Source organism: Diplotaxodon limnothrissa, linkage group LG2, assembly GCF_057381915.1.
Source record: "Diplotaxodon limnothrissa isolate DT_005_m linkage group LG2, D_limnothrissa_male_GT1.1, whole genome shotgun sequence".
Lineage (NCBI taxonomy): Eukaryota > Metazoa > Chordata > Actinopteri > Cichliformes > Cichlidae > Diplotaxodon > Diplotaxodon limnothrissa.
The window spans coordinates 23,535,055-23,557,164 of NC_140597.1; the positions used below are offsets into that span (position 1 = coordinate 23,535,055).

The 22,110-nt window shown below is 43.0% G+C and overlaps 1 protein-coding gene across 1 annotated transcript; it reads left to right on the forward strand.

Annotated features, from left to right (window-relative positions):
- The first annotated feature begins 1,905 nt into the window (after positions 1-1,905).
- On the forward strand, positions 1,906-21,581 carry ppp3cb (protein phosphatase 3, catalytic subunit, beta isozyme). Its single transcript, XM_085364165.1, has 14 exons — positions 1,906-1,933; positions 2,104-2,304; positions 5,504-5,628; positions 7,389-7,500; positions 10,648-10,793; positions 12,382-12,521; positions 13,684-13,761; positions 15,200-15,294; positions 15,521-15,646; positions 16,990-17,067; positions 17,168-17,252; positions 17,556-17,653; positions 18,701-18,748; positions 21,403-21,581. The coding sequence occupies exons 1-14, from the start codon at positions 1,906-1,908 to the stop codon at positions 21,579-21,581; spliced, it is 1,539 nt and encodes a 512-aa protein (XP_085220291.1).
- Positions 21,582-22,110: the final 529 nt, after the last annotated feature.

Consider the following 22,110-nt stretch of genomic DNA (forward strand, 5'->3'; position numbering starts at 1 on the left):
AATTTACGAGTTTCACACTCCGTCCCTCTCACTTCTACCCTCCTCTCCCTCCTCAGGCTCTCTCGCTGTTACACACATGCACACTTGAGGCCTCAGTTTTACCTTCAACCAGAAATATACATCCACAAATTGAGTTCATGTGTGTGCTTGAGTTTTAAAAGAGTACCGCAGCCCTTCTAACACTGTGCTGGCAGCTTTTTGTAATGACATGTTCCAGCCCGAGTACATTTTGTAGCACAGCTCAGAACAGTGCGGTGCTATATGCCGGTACAGGACGGTACACTGAAGGAGGAGGTTTATCCACATACTGCCAGAGCCCTGTTGTTTCCTTTTATAAATAAATATAATGTCACACAAATACCAGCATGCATGAGTAATTCCTTTTTGGGCTTATGTTCTCTGACAGCCTGGGGTGCACAAGGCTTTTAAAATATTAATCGCTCCTAACTTGTAATGCAAAAATGGTTTTAACATGTAAGAACCGCTGTTCTCAATCGATGGAAAGCAGACCCTTCAGCTTGGCAGCCTGAAGTGTCCTGGGATGTCTCAGCATGCTCTCCTGTGTTGTGTTCAATCTTAAGGTGTGTAAAAGTGTCATGGGGATGCAGTAGCAGTTATCTAGCAGCAGCCTGAGGTGACTTTAGATATTCTGGAACATCTAAATATGAATCAGGTAGATCTTTGTGTGTGCCGGGAGGGTTAACGTATTCAGGGTGTGTTGAGTTTTCGGCGGAACAAAAATCTCAACGTCACCTCTTTCTCCATGTTGATTAACAGCCACAAATGCAGGCTTTGTCAGCAACTGTTCGTGCGTTAACAGACATATTTTGACTAAAGTCACATTGTAATATATTTTATTGCAACGGCTCATTTAGCATTGGCTAAATGACGCCGATGTCTCAGCAATGACTACATTAAACCCTGCTAACTGGCTCTGTGTTTTTGCTGAGCTGCTTATACTGTGAAGAAAGAATGAAAACGCGCGGTCACATTAAAATGTAACGACAGACATCAGCGTGGAACCTCGCGGAGGAGACTGTGGCCTGTTAGAGCAGAAAGAAGAGAGCGAAGGAGCAAGAGGGAGAGGCGAGCGAAAACAGAAAAAAACAGAGAAGGGACAAGAGGAGAGAGTGCAAAACAGAGACAAAGTGACAGTGTGTGTGTGTGTGTGTGTGTGTGTGTGTGTGTGTGTGTGTGTGTGTGTGTGTGTGTGTGTGTGTGTGTGCGTGCGCATTCAGAGCCAGGCCTAGATTTTAGCGTGTGATCTAGGCCATTATCTGTGTTAGCACTGGTGGGGCTCAAACAGGCTCTGTGGATCCTTCATAACAATACCTTTTATGAGCTTGTGTGTGTGTGTGTGTGTGTGTGTGTGTGTGTGTGTGTGTGTGTGTGTGTGTGTGAGTGTGTGAGTGTGTGTGCACTGCCACTTATACACACTTGTGCAGTCGTGCATGTTAATGCCAGTGTGACATACATGATGTACAGATGCTCCTGCACCTCTGCCGGGTGCAGGAGCGTGCCACATAGTTTCTGCCTGTTTGCTAACAACAGGGCGTGTGTGCGCTTTTGTCAAGCGTGTCTTCATATATGTGTGCGTGTGTGTGTGTGTGTGTGTGCGCACGCCTTCTCACGTGCAGCTGTGTACTCTTGCTGTATCACCCTCATCGTCAGTCAACCCCCCTCTCCATTGGCACCCTGGGGGCCTTCATTATGTAAGAAAGACATTGCTGCAGAACAGAGGCAGCAGCCCTGATAACTGTGGCAGCCCCTACTTCAGTACAACCCGCTTAGGCCTCCATAACACACACACACACACACACACACACACACACACACACACACACACAACGCACACATGTACATACGCGCACACTGCAAGCCTGCAGCAGAGGTGTGATCAGGATAATGGTGAGGATTGGGGCTTCTGACAACTGTGGGCAAGCTTGTTGAAGTGTACAGGAAATATCAATAAATCATTTTCTGCATTGTAATACACAATCTCCTCTTTCCGGCTTCTTTCTCCCTCTCCCTGCATAATTTAACTCCCTTCCTTCCATCTCATCCCCCGCACTTTCTCCATCATCTCCACATTTCCATCTCCAGCGGTCCCCTTCCCCCTGGCCCATCGGCTGACCATGAAGGAGGTGTTTGACGCGGAGGGCCGGCCGCGAGTGGACCTGCTCAAAGCTCACCTCACAAAGGAAGGCCGTCTCGAGGAAGCCGTGGCCCTGCGCATCATCGATGAGGGCGCCGCCATCCTGCGCCAGGAGCGCACTATGTTGGATATTGAGGCGCCAGTCACGGGTAAGGAAGGGATTCAACGCACCAATTAGGAGATGGTAGAAAACAGTTGGAAAGCTAACGCGCTTTCTTGCAAGAGTTAGCCGCGCAAAGCGGTTTCCCCGCACAGGGAAGCTGATCAGGTCTCCAACTTTATATGAGACTTCGTGAGTATTGCAAAGTCTCTCTAGAAGAAAGTGTCTGCACTGGGCAGCCATGTTGAAAGACCTATGGAAAAGAAATCATTGCATTTTTTAAACAGCTCTTTCCCCCTGAAAGTTATACTCATTGCTGTTGCAGGAGTCCCAGGGTTATCTTATAATGTCTCTTGACAGCACTAAACGTGTTCCTTATATTTTGCTTTTTAAATTTATTTTACTGGAGTAGACCCCAACTGCCACTCCCACATCTTAACTTTTATTTATATGTTGGGAAAACTGCATTCAACTAAGATAAAGTCCATCACATGATTGATGAAGAACCTGTAAATTTCAGACCACCAATCAAGTTAGTTACATCTCCCACACTGTCTTCCACGATATACTCTTTGGCCTATATTTATTTTGTTGGGCTCTGATCTTTCGTGTTACTCTGTAAAATAACCTGAAATGCACTGTTACATAATTACCAGTTAACAATATAAACCTTAAGCTACAGTCCCACACGCCTACACAAATCCCCAACCTATTGAGGAAACACATATGATCTTTTTTTTCTGTTTGTGCATTAACATAAAGCTTAAACACAAAGCAAAGATGAAAACCAGCACAAAGAGAATTTAAAGCGATTCCGAATCCTGACCGCTCATCCCAGCTTGTTACCTGCTGAAGTTCAGGCTCTGGGTCAGTATACACTCAGCTTTATCATAACTCTGGGTTCTTGGATAGTTTTGTGTTAGCATGCTATCTCTAGAAAGAGCAGTATATGTAGACTGGCACACGAACATGTGACATTACTGCATTACTGAAAATTAAATGTAGCTCGAATTGAAAGGTGTAGCGTCTTTATACCATGGCTATGGTAGGTAACCCTACTCACTGTGGCCTCCAGACTATCATAAGCCAAAAAAGGTGTTCTTTACTATCGTTCACCTGTTTTAAATTGCAAAATGTCTACGTTTTATTTATTAAAAGCATCTGCAAGTCACCCATTGAGCAAAGCGACATCAAAATTAAAAAAAAGGCTACTTGTTTGTTAAAATGCAGGCATGAGTGACAAGCAGAATAGATCAGACATTTCACAGTGAGGAGACAGATAGCAGCAGTCTCACGGAGAGGCAGAGAAATAGAGCTGTGGAGCAAAAAGGCATAAAGATCAGTAATTATGTATTAATCAGAATCCATTCATTGATTCATTAATCTGCCATATGTATCTGCCACCCTTTTAATATGAACTGTTGTTCGGTCGCACTTCACTGAGAGACCCAATTGGCGCAACAGCTCGCTCTGGCTTGGGTAATAGCTGCATGTATTCCCCTCCCAGGGAAATGGTAAGAACTGAGTAGGATGCGGAGGAGAAGCCGGGGATCGAAATCGAGGGAGAGCAAAATAGAAAGAAAGTTTCTGAGACAATGACAGAGATGACAGACAAGCGGCCAGGCAGACGCAGACACTGGCAACCTATTGACTCTGCCTGGCTCGTGTACCTATGTGTCTGTGCTTCTGCGTGCTGCATTTATGCAAATGCGAGCGGTGTGATAATTCTGTGTGGGCTTGTTGTGCCCACGCAGTGTGGGAACATCGCTCAGCTTTCACAGGTACAGATCCCCAGGGACAAGGACAGATAGATGGGCAGATGGAGAGACAGTCAATCATAAGCAGCTTAGTGCAGAGGTTCTCTAACCTGTTTGTTCCCAACGAGCAACATATTGATCCCGCTTTCCTGGTTCCACTTCACCAGAGTCTGACTCAGAAACACACAAAAATTTCCTGAGAGTGTGCCGTGATTGGAAATGACTGTTACATTTCAGATACAAACTACAGCAAAATAGACTCACGTAGAAAGAGCTTTCACCAAAAATGCAATATAAAGGGGATACAAAGAATACTTCAGCACTTTGATGCCGTCTCAAAGTATGAGCTCTAAGACAGACAGACAGCTGGATGGCTAAAATCTGAACTGACAGGCTTTTAGGATGTCACACGAAGGCTTCTGGGAGAATACCGAGACAGCTCAGAGGAGGCAGGCAGGTACGGCTCAATTTCACTCATGACATTTCTCATTCCCAATTCCCAGTTCAAATTAAAGCAAATGCTTATAAGTAGTCACAAAAACAGACATTAACATGGCAAGCAGATGGAGAGACAGGCAGACGAAGGCGGTCAGACAGATGCAAAATGGCCATCGTAAAATGGCTGCAGAGGGGAACTATGACATCAACTAAAAGTGAAAGGAGAGACCAGACAGATGGCGAGGGAGGCGGATGGTAAGATGTATGCTGGCAGATCGTACGGGCAGACAGTCCTGAAGTCGTTCAAAATGTGAAGTCTTCAGCATGTGCAGCCTGATTTACTCCTGGAAGCAACTTGTAACAATTCAAAAGAGAAAGCTCACAAAAGCTTGCATACAATAAGATGATGCAAAGGTCAATCAAGAAAGCCAGATACAAACAAATCGGATTTACCCTGAACGTGATTGCACGTCGTCATGAATACATAAAATCCAGCATCGGGTGCGAAATTATAAGCTAATCCTCGCTATCTTGGTTAGTAAGGTGTGTTTAACTGATGTAAAAAAAACTGAACACAGAATTCTCAAGTCTGTTAATACAAATAACTCACAGTAACATATTCTAGATTTGCTAGCCTATGATCCACTGGTGGGTGTATCCCACCTCCCCCTTATCGTAGCCCACTCCCCATGACCTGGAGTTGGATATGCAGTTAAGAAAATAGATCAAAAACTGGACAGATGACCCAAAAAGCACAAAACTTCCAGCTCTGATTTCTGGTCTTTTTCAGGTAGTTTTTAAACAGACCTTGAAATGATCGAGTAGAATCTTTAAGGAGCTTTTAAAACACATTTTTGCTGTTTTTTCTATCCAAACAGATGAGTGGTGTTTCTAGATCAGCAGCCAGGACAGATATACCTCTGCAGATGCAAATCAGGCCATATGGAGCCACTGAAGCAAAGACGGTCCCATATTTTTGAGCTGAATTTGTTATGTGGGAGCTGAAAACTGCGGTGTTTATAATCCTGACACTGTTGTGTGCTGTTTCCACAGTGTGCGGAGATATCCACGGCCAGTTCTTCGACCTGATGAAGTTATTTGAAGTGGGAGGCTCTCCTGCGAACACGCGCTACCTCTTCCTAGGGGACTATGTGGACAGGGGGTACTTCAGTATTGAGGTGAGGAAGGATTGGGCACACTGTGTATACGTCTTATTTATAGTGCTGTGCATTCAGTTGGGAAAAAAACAACTATCCTTGTTGCTATGTATGCCAGATTAGTGTATGTGGTGTACATTGTATTGAAGTCTATTATGCACATTCCAGGGGCAAGGTGTATTTTGGTATTCAGTATTGCAGATGTACAAAAAGTACTTGAGATTAGCAGTGACACGATGCACTATATGTGTCTGACAAATGCACATATAAAGATGCAATTTAGAATTCGTGACCAGGGGGTCCTTGTTACTGAGATCAACTTTCATTCACTATGTGTTTCTACAGGACAGGCAACAATTTAAGGACAGCAAACGCTAACCAGAGTGTAGTTTGCTTCTTACTGTAAATATGCATGAAAGTTGGATGGAAACAGCACGGTATTCCAAGAGCTGTTTGAATATTTGATTCTTCAAAATGGATGAGGGCATCATAAAGAAATGTGTGATTACGTTATCCAGCAGAAATGTGGTACAGATGAGCAGACTGACTTGAATCCACAATATACAAGCGCGTGAATGTCTCAGCCTGTCAAGTCACCGTGGCATATGGGATATGTCGCTGACACGGAGTGAGTTTGGAGCAGAGGGAGCGATATTTAGGCCACCTTCCTAACACATCTGAAGGGCACATAAGGAGGAGACTAAATGTAGAACAGAGATGATGGTGTGTAAAGGTGAGAGAACATCCTCTGAGCCATTTGTAGGGTTTCCTAAGTGATAATAGTAAAAAAGCCAACGTGATAAATAAACACACATCCTGCTGTACTCTAATGACCAAACTGTTCAGCCCCAAAATTTGAGCTTAACTTTGATTCTAGGCAATATGACATAGTTTCAGATTAATGCTGCACATACAAGACAGTTTTACAGTTTTTCCTACTGATGAAGACCACCCTAATGGCCATTCATAGCACAACAATGTAATTAAGTAATAGACCAAAAACTTAAATGACAGTAAAGTTCCTGTTTTTCACCGTATGCTCTAGAAATGAGAAGTTTTACTTTACAATTTAAGCCTGAAGAGTCCAGCCTGTTCTCACTCCCAATGCGTAATATACCGACGATTTGTCATGTCCCGAGGCATTCCATGGGAACGCGGAAGGTGACCTTCCACGTTCCTATGTTGCGCGCCAGATTGTGGATGAAATCGAATAGAATTACACTCCCGCGGTAACACATGTTTCAGCTGTGTATTCCAGCCCTGACCCTAATCATAACCTTATTCTTAACGTTAACCACCACCTTAATCGTGAAGTGTTTTCCAAAACGATTTATGCAAAATTTATGTGCAGATTTAAAACCAAACGGCTCTCATGTTTCCTAATTTTTCCGAACTCGTAATATAGGGACGTGTTGGGTGGTCAAAAGCGTAATATACCAACGATTTGTCACCTAGCGTAAAATGTTACGCTTTGGGAGTGAGAACGTGTTGGAAGAGTCATACAGACAGATTTCTTTCATTTACTATAGCAGCATTTAGAAAAACTATTGGAATTGTACTTCTTCTTATATCATGAGATTATTCTGAGATTAAATGTGTACTTAAACTTCTGTACATTGATTAAAAAGGGGAGCTTGCCTTCATATCAAAGTGGGCTGTTTATGGCCTGCGATGTAAAATTAATTTGACATCTGCACTCTTTGAAAATCGAAATGCTGTTGCAGTTGTGTACCTGCTGAACTCAATTTCTCATGTTTTCTCTTCTTTTGGTGAATATTTAGTGTGTGTTGTACCTGTGGTCACTGAAAATCCTCTACCCAAAGACGCTCTTTCTTCTCCGGGGGAACCATGAATGTAGACATCTGACAGAATATTTCACCTTCAAACAAGAATGTGAGTTGGCTTTTCGTTACACGGCCCATTTTTCTTTTATTTTGGGATTGGTTCTTCCGCTCCTTTCACCCTCCGATGTTAAGCAGTGCTTATTTAGTTTTGATTATTAGTGGTTTGAACAGATCTTGTAAATCTCAGCTGACTGGAGAACATATTTTCAGTTTGGTTACAAACTTGGCGAAAAAATTAGCATGCTAACTGGTTCAGGATCATACATTTACAACTTACACTGCTCAGTTTACAGCTAAGAGTTTATTTGTGCTTGAATAACACCTAAACATGGTTTTTAAAAAAGAGGAAAAATCAGTAATTAGTCAGTATTTCCTATAGCAGGTATCATGTTTTGTTTTATTTTCAAAGCCAGGCGTTATTAGCTAAAGGTAGCTAGCTAGCTTAGTTAGCAGGGTGCAGCTAAAGATAGCACAGAGATATATACCTGCTAATTATGTAACATATTAATATAATACAACAATACCACTTTCTGAACTCATCTCAGAGTTGATGGAAAGAATACTAATAAAAATAACACAAAACATGCCACGACTTTTTTTTCTGTCAAACTAGCTAATATAAAGAAAACCAACACCTTTTCAATTACACAATTTAGCTGAACACCTATAGCAGGTAGTTAATGGCTGTCTTCCTACATAATTAGCTTTAGGGAGCAGTTTTTTTGCAGCAGGCTGTAAATGTTTTTAACATGTGTATCTGCAGTTTTGCACGTTCAGGTTGTCTTAAGTTTGCAACCCTAAATGTAGCTTCCAGGATTGCTATTGTAGGTGAAAAGCTGATTAGCCCTTACACGTTATACACGACTGCTGAGAGAATGACACCATGTAACACGCGTGCAAATCGTGTTGAGCTGTGCTGTGCTTTAGGTGGCGAAGCTCTGATTGGATCCGCTTTATTCCATTACCTGATAGTTTCACCTATGGAGTTAAATATTTTCTGCTGGATCTCTTCTCATCCTCCCCCTCACCATCCTTACTTTTCTGCCACTGGCATGTTGTGTCCGCCCTCTCTTTCTCTCCCTCCATCCTTTTGCTCTCTCCCCCAGTGTCTCCCTCTGTCTCTCTGACTCCTCCGTCAGCGAGCTTCAGCCTCCTGTCCGAGAGTGGGTGATTAGCAGCAAATTAATTTGGCCCTTAATGATTGGCTCAGGGACTTACTCCTCTGTGTCTGATTGGCCAAGGGACGAGGAAGCTAATTTCCCTTGGTGCTCATGGCGAATAGTGGTCGCCCTCAATTACCATCTGCTATGTGTGTGTGTGTGTGTGTGTGTGTGCAGCACGAGAGCATGTACTGTGACTGCATGCGTGTGCAAGTGTCTTCATAAATGTTTGAGAGTGTGGAAGGAGCTGGTGGACCGGCAATAATGAGCTCTTGCTCTACACAAGGCAGATGGAGAGGTTGACAAACATACTCCTCGCTGTCACACACACACACACACACACACACACACACACACACACACACACACACACACACACACACACACACAGAGGCTGGCTACTGTACGCTTGTACTCCACAAGACTGGCTTTGATTTGTGTACGTGTCGTTTCATGTCCTTACACTCTACCTTCTCTCTTCCCCAGTCATCTCCTCTCGTTCCTTCTTATAACCTCTCCTCCTTCTCCTGTCTCCTACCATCAGTCTTTCTCCTTCTCTCTTTAGCGTTCTTCTTTTCTCGCCTCCCTCCTCCTCTGCTGTCTAAAAACCATCCTCTTCTTCTTCTTCTTCTTCTTTTCCAATCTCCTTTCAGCTATTTTTAATCCCGCGGTTTTGATTTTATGTCAGATGCATTGTTACGCCCATGTGTGAAATGTACTTTAAAAGATGCCGTGTCTTGGATGTTGTTATTGATATTGCTGCCAATTCAAAGGAGTTTTTAATACACACAGACACACATACAAAAAAGAAGAAAAAAAGTGACATGTCTATGCTGCTTTGTGTTTATATTTGGGTCATTATTTAAAATGCTGTAATAGTGAGATTTGTGTTTTATTTTATTTTTTTTGTCTGGTATCTCTGAAGTGGCATTTCTAAAACACAATCCAACATCATCAGAGAGGAGAAAAACAGGTCATATGGGAGTGCTGGAGAAGAGCTGGCCCCATAAATTATTAACGCGTTGTGTGAAAATCCCACACGTTAGTGCCCTTGCACCCAAGTGAACCAAATGACGTGGTAACACTTTACGGGAAGGGTATTATCGTGAATTCATTCGTGATTTCATGCACGAAAAAGCGTCACTAATATGTGAAAAAAAACCCATGACTCATCAGGAAAGTGCATGAATTAACAGTATCTCATGCATGCCTTAATGCATGAACAATGCATTAATTAATACAACACCTAAGGTATTTCAGTCATCTTGATTCATGAGTTATTAACCGTGTGCACCGACAGACTTAAAAAGAAAACACTGAGCAGAGGCAGTGAGTGTGTGTTCACTGTCTCTGCTCAAATGTTCTAATCGTGGTTGACTAAGCAAAACGTCTTTATGACTTCGTCATGTTTGAGGGGCCTAAGGTAAAGTGGCGAGCTGGGTATTGCTTTATTAACATTGATGAATAACAAATGAAAGTTGAAGGAGATTTGTGAGCGGGAGACAAAGATAAAAGATGGTTAAAGCCACTTTTATGTCACCCATTGGTTTGTACACACTTTTTTGAAGGTTAACATTAGGTGGTGAAGACGTGGTGAAGACGTCATGGTTAAATAATTATTCTTGAAAATAATCAGAATTGGTCAGAATAGACATTCACTACCATTACTGCTTTTTTTGGTTATTAATTTATTGTTCTTTCTTTAAGGCACGCACACTGCAGTGTCATTCTTGGTCTGTTACACACAAACACAATTAAAGCTATTTACTGCACAAAGTAATGTATGATTTTATATATATGTACCATTACCACAGCGTGTTAGCAATCGTGTTTTTAGACTGATTCTGTCTGAAGCCTTCAGATTACTAACTTCTGTCCATGTAAAGGCTTGTTTGTTCTGCGTGCATCAGTCTCCCAGTGACAGGGACCGACTGTGCATTTGTAGCAATGGTGGCTATTCAAAGCATGTCAAAACACACTCAGGCGCTTCCTTTGTTTCAAGTCTTGAAATGTCTGTCTACTCCCCCAACCTGCAGGTAAGATCAAGTACTCAGAGCAGGTGTATGACTCCTGCATGGAGGCGTTTGATTGCCTGCCTCTGGCAGCCCTGATGAACCAGCAGTTCCTATGTGTGCATGGGGGGCTTTCACCAGAGATTCACACGCTGGACGACATCAAGAAGGTAAAATCAAAGACACACGAGCAGTTTTGAGTTATCACTGCTGTGATAACAAAACAATGATAACTTTTTTGACAAAAAGTGGTGTTTAATGACATTTTTTGTAGCTATGGGGTGAATGTTTTGTCTGTATACAGTAATATTTTTCACCTTATTTTACAGAATTTTCTATTTGTATTTATTTCTAAGTATTTGATAAGCAATGCTGACCATTGTGTAAATAAGGCATCAATCAGCTCTTAAAAAATAATGGTTAACTGTCTTTGAGAAGTACTAAAAAAAAAAAATTGCTGAAATGTAATGAAGAACTGAATCTGAATTCATTTTAAACCTTTTCCTGTTTAATCATTATGTAGTAATGCATAAAATGTATATAAAGTGATAAAACAGCCTTTTAAAAAACATTTGTAATAACTAAATTACAGAGCTGAAACCTACCAATCAGATTGAGAAAGTCTGGTTTGACAGTGTAGAAGTTGTCATATAGAAAAGCTTAAAGAAGCCAAAGCTAACTTCACGTATTGTTTACTAAAGGCCTACACAGAGCAAACAAAACAATGAAAAATAGAAAAAATATCCGTTTTGGTCATACCCTTTGTTATTCTGCATAACTAAATGAATTAGTTGTTGAATCAAATCACAGTGGAGAGAAGAATCTAGACCTTGTAAACCTAGCTTAGCAGTAGCTACAGCTTTGCCTTCAATTCAGGTGACAGGGTGTAGCTAAGTCAGGTGTTTAATGAATACATTATTTGTTCTTTTCTTTTCCTACTTACACAAAACAGTGATGCGTTATATTTGTTGTAACTAGGAAGTATAAATAATGATAGTAAGGAGATTTGGCCTAGAAAGCCATAGAAACACATTTATTTTGTAGACAATGCATTTAACCCTTGCATCTGCATTCCCAAAGACATGGTGTCACTTTATATTCAGCATCCTGGTATATATGTAAGTTCTGTTATAGAGAGTAATCAGCCTGCAAATGCACAAAAAGAAGAAAGATCAGCCTTCGTAACTGTCCACAGTTTGTTATTCATTCTCAGTTTCACCGTTTCTCCAGTTCCTGCTCTTTGCCTGTGCAGGATAAGGAATACAAGAGCAAGGAAAATTAATCATGCATGCAACATGAGATCGACCTATGTGCAGCACTCAGGCACATTCATTCAGCAGTCATAAACCAACTTTTATTTCAGCTTTTTAGCCTGCTCCGAGTGTGTTCATTAGAAACCATAAAATAACCCCTGTGTGTATACAGTTCACTGAGCTCCAGAGCACAAAGCCGCACACATGAACACAGAGACGCGAGAACACATACTTCCTCATCTAATGGCAGTGTTTCCATGGTGAATCTGCTGGTGTGACATCTTCTCCCTCCTGTGTGGTGGGGGTTGCCATGGAGATGCTCTGCTCTGACAGTATGTGTTTGTGTGTGTATGCTATGTGTTTGCTTTTCTTTCTCCCCTGATTTATCCTATATGTGTTGGAGGGTTGTTTACATGACTGAAAATGTCTTTCATGTAGAAAATCTCTGTTTCTGTAAGCTCACATTTCTATACTTCTGTGTGTGTGCGTGTTTTTTTTGTCCTAGTTGGACCGGTTCAAGGAGCCTCCGGCGTTTGGGCCCATGTGCGACCTGTTGTGGGCCGACCCCCTGGAAGACTTTGGCAATGAAAAGACCCAGGAGTACTTTGGCCACAACACGGTCAGAGGGTGCTCCTATTTCTACAGGTACAGGAGGGTAGAATTACTCCTCAAGGTGTTGTGACGGCAAAAAAAACATTACGTAAGAGCCCTGACATTTTATTTTTGAATGGGAATGAATATAGTATGGCAGCCTTGCAGCAGCAGATCCCTGTGCTTATGAAGCTCAAAGGCAGAGCTAAGAGCTGACCTGGTACTCCAACAAGCCAGTGTGGATGTAATATTCTGGGATGATGGTTCACAGCAGAGACAGTACTCTTTAAAATCACCACCTGAAAGAGAAAGAAGTTCTCACTCATGTCCCTGACTCCGGGTTTTCTCTTGGATAGGTCGATGTCTCTTTCTAAATGATCTGAGCGCCCTGTCGCTACCGTGCATGAGCAACGTGCGATGCTCACCTACAAATTAGAAATCTAATAAGTTTCAGGTCGACTTCAAGCTGCAGGTTTGGGATGTTGTTCCCGAGCAGAGAGAACGGGAGAGACGCCTCGTGTGCGCGTTTACACCACATCCGAGATCCACTAACGGTCGCTGGGATTTGTAGAAAATCTTGGCTACTTTACACACACATACGCACACCAAACACGCAGCACACACAGTTCCGTTTCAGCATGAAACGATATCCCACAATCCCCAGGGAGACTGCACGGTTCTGTTGCTATGACGACTGGCTACTCCTGCCAGATATGGAGTGATATTAAGATACAGTGAGAGAACGAGGGAGAGTAACATAGGAGGAGGGTGGCAGGGGGAAAAAGATGAGAAAGTAAGAATGGGGGGCATGTACAGACGAGGGGGAGACGGTGTTTAGAAATGGGTGTTGTGACATGTTCTCTGTGGCAAACACACCGATTTTCTATGTTTAGGAGACACAGCATCAATCAGCCAACTAGTGTACAGTCAGCACACCTCAGCACTGAGGCAGCCATAAGCCTGGCTCAGGCCTGTCACTCCTCACTGATGCCCCCTGCTGGTCTCAGTCAGACACTACCTTAGAAAACAAAAGCCTACTCATCACCCACTGCCAGACTTTAAATATCTGTTTTGTGGTTTACAGCAGCCTTGACATATGACTTGTTTGTTATGTAAAGTGTGTTTTACTGCATCTCTTTGAATAATTCTTCCCCTTCATGTTTCTTCCTTTGCCCTCACTTACTCTCACTTGTTGTCCCTCTCTCTCTGTCTCCAGTTATCCAGCAGTGTGCGAGTTCTTACAGACCAACAACTTGCTGTCAATCATCAGAGCGCACGAAGCACAGGATGCCGGGTGAGCTGACCGGCTGCTGCGGCTCATTCCTTTCTCTCAGCTTAAATGGGCACACCATTTCATTTAATGGCTTACCCTGACATTTCATGTTCTGAGCTGTTATTTTTCATTGTCGGGGAATTGGCACATTGCAGGAAAAGAGGCGGCGCAATTTTCACCCTGAAACTGTGTGATTAGCATTGTTAAGAGTTGGTCTGACTGAGAGTGCACCAACAGCCGGTGCAAGATTCAACCCTAACTAACTCAGCACAGGAAGTCAAAGAGGCTGCGTACACTTTGTACTAAAAGTCTGAATAAAATAGTGAAGGGAAAAAAATTGTGACCCAAAAATGCATTCCTGGCATCTATTATCTCACTGAAAATCCTCTAGATGTAATGCAGCAATTAAGGCAGCGCTGTGTTCTGTGTGTGTGCTGTTTGGTGAACCCATTAACAGTATTTGGTCTGTCATGCAGACAAGTAGTCTGGGTAATCATCCAGAGGTCTTAATGCACTTGTTATAGGATGGCCAAAAAACAAGCTATTTCAGTCGCCAGGCTTCTGCACCTGTGCAGAGTAGCTAATGTGGAGATAAAACATGCATTCATGGTCAAAAAAACAAAAAAGAGACTGTTCGATGAAGTAAGCAGCTGCAGTGTGGATACAAAATGAAGCAGCTTTCACCTGAGAACTTACAAAAGACATTGTATTCACTGCTGTCTCTATGAATTCTTTGATTGAATTCCTGAAGCCCTTGATTTGTGAATGTGCCGTTGCTGCATTATATTCTCCAACAATAGTGACAGCACAAAGAGAATAACGGCCAGCTCACTCAAAAAAAAAATCTAAGCTAGCTGCTACAGGAACTACCCTAAATGGTGAGTTTGTCTGGGAAAAATTGGTTTCTCTTCACTGAAGTTTAATAAGCAGTGAGAATCTAAAGCTGTAGCTCGGTGGATTTACAGCAGCACACTTTCCTGTCAATATTACCTGATGAAAATGTGTGTTGTTTATAGCGGCCTGACAATGAAAAAGGATTTTTTTCCCCTAAACCACACAAATCCTAAACAAAGGGGGGGAATCAAAACATAACATACAAATATTATCATTAAATTCACACAGAACGTGAACCACGCTCTCCTGGGTGAAATTGTTAGACCCACTCAGCCACCACAACCCAGAACAGTAAAGTTTTGTTTTGATAATTTGCATATCTATGCAGGCTTCCGATGCCCAGTAGCTTTTTCTGTTTTTTTACTTGTCATTTTCCTCTGCTATGCAAGGCAATCTGCTCTATTTCTGTTCTGTTAGTTTAAAAGAGTGTGGCTGTCTCACCTCTAACCATCCCCTGGCTGCTTTAGAAGACCTGCAAAGCAAATCTTTGTTTCTTTCATCCACAGCGCGGTGTCCTATTTGAGTGGCTATAACGTGGGCGGCTTGTTTGTCTCTCTTTCCTCAGGTACCGTATGTACAGGAAGAGTCAGACTACAGGTTTCCCCTCGCTCATCACCATCTTCTCCGCTCCAAACTACCTGGATGTCTACAACAACAAAGGTCTGACTGACGTGTGTTATCCAATTATTGTAGAGCAAACTGTTTGCGTTGTAAGACTTCTCAGGAAAATCTTTACATGTACGGATGGATGGAAACATTGTTACCTCCTAGAGGAGCAAGCTTTCAATAGGTTAATATCTGCTTCTGTGTGTGTGTGTGTGTGTGTGTGTGTGTGTGTGTGTGTGTGTGTGTGTGTGTGTGTGTGTGTGTGTGTGTGTGTGTCTAGCTGCGGTGCTAAAGTATGAGAACAATGTGATGAACATCCGTCAGTTCAACTGCTCCCCTCACCCCTACTGGTTGCCCAACTTCATGGACGTCTTTACATGGTCGCTGCCCTTTGTTGGAGAAAAAGGTACACCCCCCCCCCCCCCCCCCACACACACACACACACACACACACATTACATTACAAATACCATGGAAGAGCATGTTGAAGAGGAAGTGCAAAATCTTCCTCTTCCACGTGAAGATAATTTAGAAACCATTTAATTTTGAAAGTGAAAGTAAAGCTTCAGTTGAACTTCTCCAGTGAGAGAGCTCCTCTGCTCAGCTACTAACAGAGTTTGCACGGTATGCATGCGTAGTTTGGGATCCTGGTCCTTGCTGGTGTCTACTGGTCAATAGGGGAGTTGACTGGATGTCTGTGAGATTCTGAGACAGAAGGAGAAACTTAAAGTCTCTGAAGAGAATTCATGTATTCTCAAAGATCACCAGATTTGACTCGTTTGACCTGTTTGAAGGCAGGGACAACCCGCAGTGGGTGGACTGGCTTCCTCTATCTGTCCAGTGTAACTGTGGGCGGATGGCTTGTGAGGTTTAGAGGCTGCTGGCCTTTCAGGCAGAATATGGCTTCAAAACCAGCAAAGTGTGGCATCAGAATCTGGGCTTTATTTTATGGAATGTGTAAATATATACAGAGCAGCTGGGAGGAGGAGCTGCTGAAAGAAACCAGGGGACACGAGTGGTGCTAGATATGTCATACAACCTGGGACAGTGGCACCTCAAAACAAGGCCGACGACGGCTGGAACACATATTAATGTCAGTGAACAGGACGTCTCAGTTCATTTTTTTCACCAAGATAAGCTTCAGTATAGCGGATTTTTAGCATCAATTACAACCTTGTGACAAAAAACAGTTGTGTTGTTAATTCTGGTTGCAATCAATAAACATATATGTTTTCTCTGCAGTTTGAAATTGAGCTGAAGACGATATATGTTAATGGTTCCAGGTCAAACTGACCTGAGGGATACCAGTTTGATAAGCGATTAATAAAATGGATCGCTGATGTACAGTAACAGAGTGTGATTCTTGATATCTTCATCTTTGTCCACTCACAGCCCTCTAACGTCTTCACAGCTGGACATAGTTCAGCTCCGTCCTACTTACATAAAAAGATTTGTTCACATTTTTTCCCAGAAAACATTTTTATTTTTCACAGTAGACACTGAAACATGTCGTATCAAAGGGTGTTAAGGGGTAACAATCACACCGATGATGGCTCATGTTCCATTAAGGGATCGCGGAGAGCCGGTGTGAAGGTCTGCTGTCACATAGGTCGATAATTTACCGCTATTCATTGAAGGACACGATAATTACCCTGTCGTTAACATTTTGACTAGTACCTAAACTGCATGAACCAGTTGGCAGTTTTGTTGTCCTTTTATAGAAGCGTATCTGTGTCTGTTTGCCCTGCAGTGACTGAGATGCTGGTCAATGTTCTGAGCATCTGCTCTGACGACGAACTCATGAACGATGGAGACGAGATCTATGACGGTACGAAGCCGCCAGCATTGATTTTTTTAAGGGTAGCTAGCGTTCTTCTTTTCTTCTACGTATCAACTTTCAATAACGTTTCTGCTCCACTCACTTCCAGCCAGTGCAGCGGCAGCGAGGAAAGAGGTGATCAAAAACAAGATCCGAGCCATCGGGAAGATGGCCAAAATGTTCTCCGTTCTAAGGTGGGTCAATTTGCAGTTAAACATGCGTGTGCGCTTGCCTGCACATGCTCGGTTTGCCGCAACTTCTGCAGAAGCTGGCAGTCATCAGATCCTCACTTTTTAAAAGAGATTTTTCTAAAATCTGTCTTTTAAACCACAATCGTGTTTTTTTGCATGTTTGCAGGTGTGCAGTGTGTGAGGAAGTGTGTAATTCTTTCTCTTTATCACCTGCTGTCTTCTTTTACCCACACACATCTGTCACACACACACACACACACACACACACACACGCACACACACACACACACTGTCTCTGTTTCTCAGGGAGGAGAGTGAGAACGTCTTGACCCTGAAGGGACTGACCCCGACTGGCATGCTGCCCAGTGGCGTTCTCTCTGGGGGCAAACAGACCCTGCAGAGCGGTGAGCGTTTCATTCACTCACACACACATAAGCACACACACAGTCACATGCACACAAACTTAACCCCGAACTCATATATAGAAACACAATGCCACACAGACAGTTTGAGTATCTGCTTTGGAGCATCCTCCGGTTCCTCCATGCCCTCTCTCCTCTTCTCCTCCTCCTCCAGCTGTTTTTCTCCTCTCATCCTTCTGCCTCACTGACTCACTCCCTCTCTCCACCTCACCTCGCCAGCCCACTGGTTGCCTGTGTGTGCGAGTGTCAGAGAGAGTGTACGAGCGAGAGGCTGAGAACCTGAGAATGACACCAAAATACAGGGCAAATGCATGTGTGTGTGTGAACTAACAGCAGCTAATGCTAACACCAGGTGCCCTCTGAACCTGCTGTGGTCTCAGTGCTGCTCTGAGGGCTTTGCTTGTTTAAAACCTGAAACATGCCCCTTAGAAGGGGGTGTCTGGTAGTTGGGATATTTAATTAATGCTAATATTGAAATTATATGGATGTTACACATGATATTGATGATACAGAGTCTCTCACTTGTGTATATTTATCATGATGACATCTCCACAGAGCTCTAACGTGAATTTGGCCAACAGAATAGCATGAAGAAAATTTCACGTTCAGCTAAACAGATATTGGTCCAAGCTGGCCGTCAAAAACTGCAATCTTTCACTTCTGCCTTAGTTCATGGTGCTCGTCATAAATCGCATAATACCCGTCTGATCTCCCAGGCCAGCGTGAGGTCACGTTTTATGTTTTATGACTTCCTGTTTGATTTTTGGATCACCCCAAAGTTCTGCCTACACTGTTTTCCAACCAGAGATTGTTTGACAACATTTAGCTCAGCCTGTCGGAGCCTCCTCAGCAAGCGCTGCTCACCCATACGGCAAAGATGTTTACGCATATCTGCACAGAGCATGTTTCAGCCTTCACTTCGTTTTCCTTCTCCTCCTCCTTTCTTTGTACTCCATCTTTCTCTCGGACTCTGTCATCTCCTCTCTCTTCCTGTCCTCCTTTCTTTCTCTTCTTTTGCCCATCCTTCAGCTACCATTGAGGCCATTGAAGCTATCGAGACAGTTAAGGACGCCGAAGGTAAAATCCCACTCATTTCACTGTGTGGGCGCGTGTGTTATATGTGTGTGTGTGTGTGTGTGTGTGTGCGCGTACGGACGTGTGTGCAACATGGCTGCGCTCTCAGCCGCCCATGCTCATAAGGTCATAGATATTTCCTTAGACACGATGCACTCAGCTCTTCTGACTGCATCACCGCTCTCAACAAAGCTGCTGCATGCTGGAGCCACCACATTAAAGCACACAACATGCATAAACCTTTCTTTTTCATCCTCTTGGGAAACAGGAAACACATACAGCCATATATTTGCATTCTGTTCAGATGAAACACGCAGAGAATATTTTCTCCACACACACACATTTACAAGAAGAGCGGGAATGTGGGCGGGAGAGGATGTTGCAATGGAGGGCAGGGTCACCCAGACCTCCTCACGGACTGCAGTGTGTTAGTGTTTTTCTATAGTTTCCATAGATGCTGTAGTTCTGTAGAAGATGAGCATGCAATCAATCTGTTTCTCAACAACCTACAGCAGAACTCGGGCCAGATCAAAATTTGCAACATTTGCAATTCGCTGAAGAAACATTTACACTGATCTGCCACAAAACTCGTCTTTTTACTTAGCTTTCAGCCTCCTGCAGCGTATTCACGTGACCTAGATTCAGAATAAAAGTCTTTGCTTACACCAAGAGATGGCAAGAAGGCAAGCTAGTGTGGCTGAAACTTCTGCAAACCCAACTGCAAAAAGTTGGGTTTGGAATTATACAGATACAGTTTCACGCTCAAAACCTTTGCAAAGAAAAAAAGATTAATTTGGCATATGGATGCATTACATTCAGAGGCGGCTGCCAGGTCTGCCAGGTTCTTTTGAGCTCATGAACAGATTGTGGTCATGGATTGTCTTTTGTGTATCATGCCCGGCGTGCACAGGCCCAGTACTCGGCACGCTTCAGTTACCCATACTATTTTGTGTTTGTACCTTTAGTGCTGTCTTTGGCTTACCTGAAGTACAGACCATAATTTGTTTACCCAAATGAATTATGGGTATCGCCTGTGCTGTAGTTTTCTGTCATGTTATATATGATTTGTAGTTGGGTGTTAGACATGTGCTTTGTAGTACAGTGGCATCTGTGAGCAGCAGCATGTGTGACAGTTGTCTTGTGCCGTTGTTGAAGAGTTGGCGTTGGCCTCTCCAGACAGTCCTCCTTATTGGTACAGGAGCATCTGCTGGAACAGAGGTTTACCTGGTCTGGGGTGACAGCTACTACAACGAATCAACCTTAATGCTGGTCGATGTTTTGTCTAATTTAAAGACACACCGTTTAAAGACAACTGAAATAAAGCCAAGTCTACAGCCATGCTAGCTCTGTGAAATGCTTCCACTAGCATGCTAACAGGTTTACGAATGACAGAAGGAACACGCTGCTGAATTAATACGTTTAACTGAAGTCCAGATATGCGTGAATGACTGACTCTTCAGTGCGACAGAACAGACTGTGATAATTTGGATCTGGTGTACTGCTAATGTGTTTGTGTGCTTTGCTAACATTTGACGATTAGCAGTAAATACAAAGCAAAGCTAATGCTACGCGAGCATGAGCAAACATCTGACAAATAATAATAATATTAATAATAGTAATGGTGACTAACTCAAACATAAAACCCATTTAACAGATTTATCAGAGAACACACATAATAAATGTCCGTTCAGTCATTTCCTCATTTGCACCTTTAAAGCATTAGTGTCAGTTGGTATGAAGTTGTAACTCGGATGAAATAAAAACAAAAAGCAGATGCGCATGCTTTTGTTTCATAATGACTCTAAACACTGCTGACTCACCTGTACTGCTTCCCATAAAATTGCCATCTGATAATATCTTGCTGCTCTCTGGAAACCAACTGGTTTCACTTTTTCTTCTGTGTAAAGATTTATTGAAAAGCGCTATAAAAATCCTTTTGCATGGAGGTGCAATCAGCTCTATCTAACTCTCAGCAAATAAATATTCTTCCCAAAATGTTGAAGCACTTCCTGAAATATTTGTCAAGTCCAAAGCGGAGTAAAGAAAATCCTGGTGGTCACTATGACCTGACTAAAATTGGTGGAGTGCTTCTTTAAGATATCAATGCAAGGTTAAAGCTGCCCCCTTAGTCACAAACAAGGAGTACTCCCAAAGCCAAAAGGGAAGAACATGAGGGAAATGGAAAAATGTGACTACATGTCCTTACCTGTAAATTCTGTGAGCTCCTTCTGTATATGATGGTTTGAATGAACAGCTAACTGTCAGAAACTTGTCCCGAGGGGAAAAGACATCTTAAGGTCTTACGAAAGACCGATTGTGCTCATATTGTTTTTCTCATAACATCTTACCAACCACTTTACTCACTGCTAATCTAAGGTCAATGTCCAGATAAACACCGGTTCATGGGTGGCATAACATATATACGATATGATTTTGTTTATCCAAACCCCAGCTGACCTTCAGCTGAAGAGATTTAGATCAACATGATATAAATGTGGTTACTGGAGAAACTGAGAAAAGATTTACTTCCCAGGCCACACTCATGCTCCTTATCGGGGGGTTTGGATACACAAGAATTTGTGCAATTCTGTGTCAACTTTTAACTGTGCATGTATGTGTGCTTCTGCCTTGGTGTGTGTATGTGTGTGTCTCTGCAGCCATTCGAGGGTTCTCTCCGCAGCATCGGATCAGCAGTTTTGAGGAGGCCAAAGGTCTGGATCGGATCAATGAGAGGATGCCACCGCGTCGCGATGCCGTCAACAGCGTGGGCCTGTCGATGGGCCGCATGAACATGGGAGAGCCCAATGGGACCGACAGCAACAGCAATCTACAGTGATGGACGTACATGCCCACGTGCCCAGACACACACATCTACAGTTACCACACTGACCTGGTCCCATATTTCATATTATGTGTACATAGGCATATATACAGACAAGAAAAATGCATCACACACACAGACACACACACACACACAATATTTCCTTTACTAAATAGGTACAGACAACATAAAACCCAATGCAATTACATACACACATCCTGCCCCTTTTCCCGTCGCCATCAGCTGCTATTTAAAGGCATGAGCATACATGGACTTTACCACCAAAGGGTCAATCTCTTCTCTGAACTGATTGGCCCCATTTAGAGAACTACAACTCTCATGTACCTGCACAACCACAGGAAAAGAGTCTCCAAAAATACTCCCCATGCAAAGCACGAGCAGCTACTGTTTGCCTTGTACGGAGGGGGGTGGGGGGATTACCAGCGGGCTGACAGTGACAAGCCTGTGAAAGTGTGCTGTTTGTGATGGACGGGGTCAAGTTTAAGGGTTGGTGCAGACGGCAATCGGGGGGGGGGGGTATTTA

Excerpts from the sequence above, each read along its gene's own strand:
- ppp3cb (XM_085364165.1), top strand. The coding sequence starts at position 1,906 with ATGGTGAGGATTGGGGCTTCTGACAACT. Across the intron at positions 17,253-17,555 it reads AAAATGTTCTCCGTTCTAAG|GGAGGAGAGTGAGAACGTCT; the intron begins GTGGGTCAATTT and ends TCTGTTTCTCAG. Across the intron at positions 17,654-18,700 it reads CAAACAGACCCTGCAGAGCG|CTACCATTGAGGCCATTGAA; the intron begins GTGAGCGTTTCA and ends CCCATCCTTCAG.